This window comes from Athene cunicularia (genome assembly GCF_003259725.1).
Source record: "Athene cunicularia isolate RWA chromosome 1 unlocalized genomic scaffold, athCun1 chr1_part1, whole genome shotgun sequence".
NCBI classification, from domain to species: domain Eukaryota; kingdom Metazoa; phylum Chordata; class Aves; order Strigiformes; family Strigidae; genus Athene; species Athene cunicularia.
In genome coordinates, this window is record NW_020799091.1 from 99,533,610 (window position 1) to 99,543,068 (window position 9,459).

At 44.5% G+C, this 9,459-nt stretch overlaps 2 protein-coding genes across 3 annotated transcripts in view; one reads left to right on the forward strand and one right to left on the reverse strand.

Annotated features, from left to right (window-relative positions):
- Window positions 1–1,337, forward strand: part of SCAF4 (SR-related CTD associated factor 4) — a 38,455-nt gene extending 37,118 nt beyond the window's left edge. Inside the window, exon 21 of one of the 2 annotated variants that reach the window (XM_026841966.1) lies at window positions 130–1,337. In XM_026841966.1, coding sequence (XP_026697767.1) covers window positions 130–971 — 842 coding nt within the window. In that variant the 3' untranslated portion in view covers window positions 972–1,337. The remainder of the gene's footprint in view (window positions 1–129) is intronic. The other variant, XM_026841976.1, reaches the window with a different exon arrangement.
- A 3,101-nt stretch (window positions 1,338–4,438) lies between these two features.
- Window positions 4,439–9,459, reverse strand: part of SOD1 (superoxide dismutase 1) — an 8,982-nt gene continuing 3,961 nt past the window's right edge. The window contains exons 2-5 of the mRNA XM_026846636.1: window positions 8,734–8,861; window positions 8,160–8,229; window positions 5,910–6,024; window positions 4,439–5,030 (exon numbers count right to left, since the gene is read on the reverse strand). Coding sequence (XP_026702437.1) covers window positions 4,920–5,030; window positions 5,910–6,024; window positions 8,160–8,229; window positions 8,734–8,861 — 424 coding nt within the window. The 3' untranslated portion in view covers window positions 4,439–4,919. The remainder of the gene's footprint in view (window positions 5,031–5,909; window positions 6,025–8,159; window positions 8,230–8,733; window positions 8,862–9,459) is intronic.

Consider the following 9,459-nt stretch of genomic DNA (forward strand, 5'->3'; position numbering starts at 1 on the left):
ATGTGTATAAGAGACAGGTGTTGCTCATTTCATGAGATAATTTCCAAATGTTTTTTAAATGATGAAAATACTTTTTTCCCCCTCCTGCCAGCCTCTGATTTTACTTTTGTATGTGTGTGTTTGTTTCAGGCACTCAAGGAGTTGCGCCACCCCCACCAGCCCCTGTTGTTGGGTTGCAGACTCCATCCACCGGCCTCTTGGGTGCCCGGCCTGGTTTGATACCACTGCAGCGACCGCCAGGAATGCCACCCCCTCCTCTGCAGCGGTTCCCCTTGATGCCACCGCGACACATGCCTCCCCACATGATGCACAGAGGGCCCCCGCCGGGGCCAGGGGGCTTTGGGATGCCTCCCCCCCACGGAATGAAAACCCCCTTCCCACCGCCAGGTCACTTTGTGAGACCTGGAGGGATGCCGGGAAGCGGGGGGCCGGGCGGACCCGAGGATAACAGAGATGGGAGGCAGTTTAGGAATGACAGGCAGACGTTCACACCTAACAGAGACCAGGAAAGGTTTGGAAGGAGATCTTTTGGAAATCGGGTAGAAAACGATCGCGAGCGCTATGGTAACCGCAACGATGACAGAGATCACGAGCGACTTGGTAATCGTGACAGGCGAGACTGGGGACGAAGAAGCCCCGAGCGTGACAGACACAGAGACTTGGAGGACAGAAACAGGCGGTCCAGTGGCCATCGAGACAGAGAGAGAGATTCGAGAGATAGGGAGTCTCGTAGAGACAAGGAAGAAAACAGAGGAAAGGAAAAACCGGAGATGACAGACAGGGCAGATGGCGACAAAAATCACGAATCTCATAGCGGCAAAATGGAAGACGCAGACATTGTTTCAGAACTTGCTGCGGGAGAGTCTGAACCTACAGGTGTAAAACCTGTTGAAGAGTTAACATCCGAGGCTACCTCATCTGTGGAACAAGCGGAAAAGGATATGGGCTCAGTGGCGGAGGCGCCTCGCTAGCGACTGGAAGTTGTCGAAAGACGACAGTGACATTTGTTGGAGTGTAGAGCTTTAGAGTTGTACAGTCTGCTGTATTATATTTGCTTCTGCTTTTATCACAGCCCCTCAGTAGTTGGCGGGGAATTGTAAGCAATTTGATTGCTTCCCTTCTATTTAAAATAGCCACAACATAACACAAAATACTGAAGATATGATTAAAATATTACCCATTTTTGCTGTAACTTTTTTAAAGTTTTGACTTTAAAAAGTTTACAAATCAGAAGTAGAAGTGCTTTCTATTTTTTTTTTAATTTAAGAAAAGGTAACGGTGAAAGCTCCTCAAAACAATAGGGATGTGTTTTTAATAAACTCTATTTTCGTAACAAACTTTAACGTGTGCTATTCTTCCTACACTGCACTGAAGTGGAAAAGGAGTGTTCAACATCTTAAAGTTTGAACTGTTAATGCTGTACTGGAGTCTAAATTAGACTGTTTTGTTTATATTTGTTAAAAGAAATACATCTGTTTGTGTAGCTATTCACAGAAGCAAATTTTTATTTGTAATAGTCATCTTGATTTTTAGATTGCTGCATTTTAATGATCTACTTGACCATACTAGGTAAAAGCTAGTGGTTTTAAAATGTTAATTGAAGATATAACTGTTTAGTGTTTGCAATGCAATCAGGTTTTTTTCTTTTTTTTTTTTTTTTCCCCCCCTCCAACTGGTTCTGTGGTAAATGTTGCCCTAATTAGCCTTTTTTTTAAAAAAAGTGGACACCTTCAGACATACTTAGCCTGCTCTGCTTGTGATACTATAAAATTACAGTGTGGTGGGCCAGGAAGCACACCGGTTCAGCATCTTTTGTACTTGTTATTCGTTGATGCTTTTTGAAAAGTGGGGTGAAAGAGAAATCAAAGACACCAAAACACAATATAAAATGCTATTTTTTTTAAATGGGGCTGGGAAAAGAAGGGAGGTGGGAGGGTGTGCGAGGATTTTAAAATGCTGCCTCTTCATTCACACGAATCTGGGCTGCTACTGCTGGCTGTGTTAACCATGTCTACCTCCTGTAACCCTGCAAGAGGTAGGTTTATAATTTTTACCCACCTAGTCTTGTACCTATTGGACTGATGGACAAAGAGTGCATTTTCTTGTATTTGTGTTAAGTTCTACCATCTTCATATCACTTAAGTAATTCTGTCAAATTTTAAGAGGGCAAATACTATTTTTTGGTGGCTGGCCCTTCAGGCACAGAGTTTTGAAACACGGCCGCGCTGCAGCGAGTGGAGTCAGAGCCCTGGCAGTTCTGCCCCGAAATGCACTCGCTCGTCGATCAGCCACACACCAGGCTGCCAGACTCCAGTGGCACTGGGCCTTCAGTTGAAGCTTGTTTAATTCTAGAAACATAGTGGAAAAATTGTATGAATCCTGTGCATTTTTTTTTTCTCCTTGATATAGGTGTGTTCTACTTTTAAAGTTGGGGTTTTTTTCCCTGAGTGAAGGGCAGCTGCTTTCTTACATCAGTACTTTTTCATAGCTGCTCTGCGGCAAAGGGAATTTTTTCTGGGGGAGGGCGGAGGGTGGGAAAGCAAATGCATTATGGACTGGGGAGAGGACATATATTTTTATGTTCTTGCAATAGCAGAATAAAGAGAGAAAAAAAAACCTGTTTACATACTTGTAGTGAACTCAACTTCCATGTGTTAAAACTTGTGTCCTTAATGTTTGTTTCATGCTGGGCCAGCAGAACTAACCTTTTTCATACAAAGCCAGACGCTTATGTTTAAGACTTGTCTTAGTAAAAACTGCCATAATTCTGTTAAGGAGGTAGAAATTTTTTTTTTGAGTGAATACACTTTATTAAAAGATCTGAAGACAAGAATGAAAGAGATGGAAGGCTTATTTGTTCACACAAATGCCACCTCACATTCTCTCCATTTCCCCTATTAGGAATTTGAAAACAAAGCCTAGGAAAACCTTGGATGTCTTTTGCCAAACAACTTACTGCTTTCTGAAACAGCGATTATGTAACAGACCTACTATCAATGCATCATCTTTACAGCATCACCAGTGTAAGTGTATCCTGCCCTACAGCTTCTGTATTTCTGTCTTTAAAATAAGCCAAGCCAGAAATTTGTACATAAAGGTGAATTAGCTTGGTGCAGGCATCTGTTACTGATAAAGGCAATACAGCATTAGCAATTAACACCTTGGTGACTGAGCCTATGCCTGCCAGTTACAATGATTTGTACATAAACCAAGCATTTCTAGGTCCTTCAGTACAGCACTGACTTTAGGTGAGTACACCCCTGGGCATTGAGCCCCACCTGAGAAAACAGGTTTGAAAGTAAAGATCACACACCCAGCTTCCAAAGCAGCAAGGTTCAGTGCTGGGAATGGCCAGAGAGGCAGCAAGCAGTAGAGCTGCCAGAGCTCCCCTTCCACTACAGTTGGCAGGTACTTGCCCTTTTTCCTCCCTTAGGGAAGTGAACTTCAGAAATGCAGAGGTGATGGTGGTGTTTGTGGGTATTCAGCATCCCCTGGTGCTTAAGGAGGGAGCTGAAAGGTGCAGTCACTGTCTTAATTCTGCTGGAGCAGCTGATCAGAGCCTAGACTAATCCACTGGAAGAGGTACAGGTGCATAGAGACTGTACACACAATTATTTGCCACCTGCAATGAATTTAAGTTTAAAAGTGTTTTTACAGTATTCTTGCTATACTACCAAAAGCCATTTGTAATGTGCTACACTGGAATCTGGGTGTCTAGAACAACCAACTACTTCCATGAATATCTCTTATGTACAAGATAAAGGAATGTTGATACAAGGCTTCATTAAAATTAATAATTTTCTCTATTAAGGACTTGGAAGTCTGTGTTTAAGAGGTACATAGAAGAAAATGAAAGGTGACACTAGTACACTGCATATATACATGTAAATATGGAACTTCTGGCTATGTATCTCCTTTCTAAGGAAAGGCTTATTCCTCACCAGACTCTCCTGCATAGCTCAAGGAAAGGAGCCGTCCTCACCAACACATCCATACTCACTGCACACCAGCCTGGAACAACCCAGCCCACCCAGCCAGAGGACCAGATGAGACACAAGGGCACATGCTGGAGCCAGACCACTTCATGTGCTTAAGGCTTCCCCACCACACACACACACTGCAGTCACATGAGTGTCACAAGCATCACATTTTAAAGCAAGAAGGTATTTCTGCAAAGCAGCAATCATTCTTGGGTACACAGAACCCCTGGCTGTAACATGCAGGTGGTATCCAGTTGTCGCCACAGAACACAGGGTAACACATGACAGCACAAGACAGACACTGAGCTCAGATCTCTGTTGCTCCCAGGTTACTGGCCAGAAGCAACTGGGTGGATGCTGTTGCCATCCAGCAAATTAACTACTGACATGACTTTTCCCTGCCAGCAAGTCTGCAGGTAGGGGTCTGGTGTTTGGTTTTTACAGACAGCAAGACCAAGGTATTTGCCCAGCAAGTTTATTACACAAGTTTGAAACCTACAAATGCTGCAACCTTGCCAGGAGGAAGCCCCAGTACACACAAGTGCCTACTGCCCTCCAGCAAGCTGGCTTGCCAAAGCTTGTAAGGCTAATCCTCCAAACCACACAGTATGTTCTAGAAGTTCTGGTGCTCAGGGTGTGACCACTACTAACACATCTTCCATTACACAGATGGGGGTTCCAGTTAGCAAAGTTATACTTAATGGTTACAGCAGGTGCTTTAGCAGAAGACTACAGAGACATTCCATCAGGGTCACTTTAATTGCAACATACATCATACAAAATTAAGTCAGTCTTTACCAGTTTAAGTGATATTCAGAATGCAGAGTAGTAATGAGATTAAGTGATAAATCTTTTGCTTGCACAAGGAAAGGCAAGTACAGCATTTGCAATGGAATACAGCCCATTCACCACTCATCTTAAGCATTTCAGGTACAATACTTAACTCTTTGCTATTCCAATTACACCACAAGCTAAACGAGGGCCAGCATTTCCAGTTAATTTGCTCTCATTATCTCCCCCTCTACCCAGGTCATCGCATTTTTCATGGACCTAAAAGAGAATTGAAGATATCTTAATTCATGTTATTGCATAACCCAAGAATCAACATTTTTCACAACTGACATTAGCAGCAGCAGTGAAAAGCCGTATTGCCAGCTACCAGTAGGGCGTGTTTACACAGCAGAGAACCAATTGCAGTTATGCAGTGCTGAATGACAAATTGATACTCACACTAAAAACTTAAAGACTAAACTTATCTAAAAATATAAGCTGCCTTCAGCTGAATGTGTTTAAACTCTAAGTCACCAAACCCCCATGTTTCAAGAAGTTACTACTAGTCCAAGAACAGACTTGGACTTGATGTCCAAGGTCACCATTCCAACACAGGGCTGCCCACTGCACTGAGGGTGCAGTGCCTTGGCCATCAGTCCAAGCCTGTTCCATCCAGGAGTACAGTGGTCTCAGCACACACCAGAGTCCCCAGGGAAATAAAATTAACAATGCTCACAGGTGGCCAAGTCCACTCAGGCTCTGCCTCCCTCCTTCCCCAGGAGGCCACAGCATGAGTTAGACCAGCAGCTACCAGGCCAGTGCAAGTGAACAGTGCCCACTGCCATGCCTTTCAGGGACATTTGTGCCAGACTGCCAGTTCCTTCCTCAAGTCAGGCTGCTCTAGTCACTCACAGCTGGAAACAGCAATGTTAAGTGGAGAGGCACATCTTTGTAAGGCAGGCAGAAAATTTAAGACCTCACACCAATGAAGTGCTATTCACAGAGGACTTTCAGGCAGGGCTTCAAAGAAATACCCACACTGGAAAGCCTGCACTACAAGTTCTATAACAAACACCAGAGACTGGCCTCCAGCATCAGAGTCCCCCTTCACTATCAAGACTGTTCTTAAAGCATCCAAGTAGGCCCCAAGACACTTACCACCATGGTACGTCCAATGATGCTATGTGGTCCACTAAGAGAGATGATGGCATCTTCTATTGCCACTTCTGCCACTCCTCCTTTAGAAGTCACATTGCCAAGGTCTCCCACATGCCTACATAAAGATGCAGAGAAACTCATAGAAAACTTGGTTGAATTGAAAGCTCTAAGCAATGGCCTGGACAATACAATACCCATAGTTACTACACTCAAGTACTTCATCTACCTTACACAGCACATATGTTCTTATTTACCACTATGAGTCAAAATAGTGGAAGTGTTCAAGGTTGACTCCTTTAGTTCAAGGGAAGATAAAAATTCATTCCTAGGTAGAACGTGAAACTGAAAGGTTAATGCACTTTGGGGAAGTGACCACTCTAACAAGCCAAGCCAATAGTGCACAACTCTTCTAGCCAATAATTCCTCCATGCTGATGGCATCACCCTCTGCTCAAAGAAAGTCTCTCAGGTGAAATAACCTTTCCTGCACATACAAGGTTTGGTGTAAACACTGCCACTATCATTAAGAGCTTTTAGTGCCTATCACAAATCAGCTATTCTACAAGCAGCTGCAGGCTTCAGGTTTAAACAGGATTAGTAAAAGCAGTTTGTCAAGTGACAGGTCAAAGGGGAAGAAGCACCACATGCTAGCTAAGTTCTAATCAGTAGCAGGGATGACCGAGTTTACCTGCCATCTTCCCATGCACTTGGCATTATACCCTACCACACAGTTTTTGCCAGAGCTACATTTCTACCAGGACTTCCCTTAAGGCTTAAGCCTCAAGCAGTTCAGTTTTCACTGACATTCTGGCATATTGTTTCCTACACATCTGCCCCAAATAAACCATTCACTCAGACAAGTTGATGATGTTCTGCAAGTCTCTTCTATACAGATTCAGAACCTTGAACACCAACTTGTTTGTACAGCTCTCCACAAATGCAGCATGACCAGCTCACTCACTGAATGATGACTACCAGCTGCTCAGGCAGCAGGAAAGCCAATTTCACATTTTTAACCAAGTCCTATAAAATCAGGTCAAGGGCACTTTTCCCTTTAGGAATCCACTTGGATTTAAGCTTCCAGGAAGTTTCAGTCCAATTATTTCAACTGTGCACTGATAAAGACACAATCTACTATACCCTCGTAAGGAATTCCCCAGCCCACAGCTGCCTGAGCAGGCAGGTTATACCAGCAGAAGCCATGATCTTCATGGAGTTTTGACCTTTAGCACTGGAGCAGTTGGCTGCCAGTGAAGACTGGGAGCACACCCCTTGATGCTGCTCTGCCATCCAGAGAGCTGGCTGACAGCCAGCTTGCTTGGTCTGCCATGCAACTGATCACTCAAGTATGAATTTATCAGCCACAGAAGGTGCAGTTATGGACATAAACGAGCATTTGAAGGCTAATCGCAATTCCAAGTTGGTCCCAAGGCTAGTCTAGACCTCTGCAAGACCAGCCTGTCTTTGACACTCACTCCCACACTGGCTTTCAACTCTTGTGCAGCCCCCTTTCAGTATCCAAAGCCAGACAGCATACCATTTAAACCAGCTGATCAGGCACCAGGTCGCAAACACACAAGGGTTCCCTGAAAGTAACTGGACTGTGAAAACTGCTGCCAGGGGAAAGAACTAGGTCTCAGCTCCCACAGATACACAGATATTCAGCATAAGCATCAGCTGCTGTACTGACACATAGCAGCACAGCTGCAGGCAGTGCAGTACCTAAGCCAACAGTCTAAGAACAGCCCAGCACACCCAGTAAAAAGCCACCATGCCTGAGCACACAGCTCTGTACTCATCTAGCAATCTCCCCTGAAGCCTCAGCACCTTCCAGTAACGATCCTGATCTGCCACATGACAAGCCTGCATACAGCTCAACAACTGACAGTTCAGGGCCCACTGTCAAAAACTGGCCTTGAAACAGAAGCAAACAGCTACTGGCCAAATAACATGAATTTCCTCCCCCCCTCATATGCTGAGGAACCCTCACTTAGGAAGAGCCTTTATTTCCTCCTCTCCCCAAGCTGTGATAAAACCAAAGACTAGATTTTACCCACTTTTTGGAGCCAAGGTGTCTTAAATTGCTGTACAGTTATCAGAGCCATTGTTAAGTCACCCCAGGAGTCCTGCAGGAATTACGATCTTTCTTCTGCTATCGTCCCATTAAGTGACCTCCCAAGCATGAAGTAGCACCAAGATGGCTGCTGAGTGGAACAGCCACCCAGTAAGAGACCAGGCACATTAAACTCACCGTTCTGCATCACTTGGTCCACCATGCTGCTTGCCTTCAGGATTGAAGTGGGAACCTGCACTGGTACACCCTGAAACAGTGCACAGCCATTGAAAGTAATTTATTTTTTTTCAGTAACAACTTTAAATCTGTTGCTTATACACTACACCAAGGTAGTCCTCCTATAATCAGAGGAAGCAGTCACTAACAATGAAATATCTACTCTCCTGTTAGATGTTCTATTAATTCTCTGGGGGTAAGTAACCTACTACAGACTTACAAGTTCAATAAAGTAAGATTACTCATTCTAGAACACTATGAGCTCAGCTGAAAGCTTCTTTATTTCTTAATATTTGGTTATGAAAGGATCTAGGTTAGTGCTCAGTATGTCAGATCTTGAATACTAGCCTAAACATGTTCAAAATATTAAACGGGAAGCAATTCCTTTGGAAGTGTCATTATTTCTCAGCACAGATTTCCAGTCATGAGACTTGAGTACACCTATACTAGTTGCTGCTACAACACTAAAAGAAACTCTTTAAAGCTGAGTAATCACATTATAACTGTAACTCAAAAGCTTGGATAAACATCTTACCATTTGTATTGTCACCAAATTCATGGACATGGAAGCCATGATCCCCATCTGTCAAGCCACGGATTTCTCCAGTAACTTTTACTGGTCCATTACCCTTTAATGGAAATAATTTATTATTACCAAAATAACTACAGCATTAAGCAGCCTTGTGGTCAAATGAAGCTTCCTAGTCAACAGAAAGCACTGGAGACACCCCTACAAGTTTAGTTACCGAGATATGAACATTCACCTTACATTAACTGATTCTATACACCAATAGAGTATTTCACAGAATGTTTGCATTGATTTAAGCTACCTAAAATTTACTCTTCCTATTGTGCATCGGCAGGCCAAAGGAATGCCTTTTATCAAACTGTTTGCTTTTGAGAACGACCGCGTACTTCAATTTGGAGCAGAAAGAACCCTGAACTCATTCCTCCTATACAGACACAGCACCGCCTGCATGCAGCCTTAGCTTCCTTCCCGCGCATAAGGGACTCAGGGTTAAAAGGCCTCTGGCCATTCAGCAGATGAAGCTCCGTTAAGCCCGACTGCGACGGCGGTAAACAGGCTCCGCAGGAAGACCAAGAGCCGGGCCCAGCGCTGACCCCTGCTGGGCAGGAGGCACCGCCCGCTGCCGGACCCCCGACTACCCTCCCAGCCCCTGTCCGCGCTGCGCCGGGGCCCGCAGGGGTCCCCACGCCGCCCGGGGGCACCCAGCGCCGGGCGGGCCCAGCCTCACTGCAG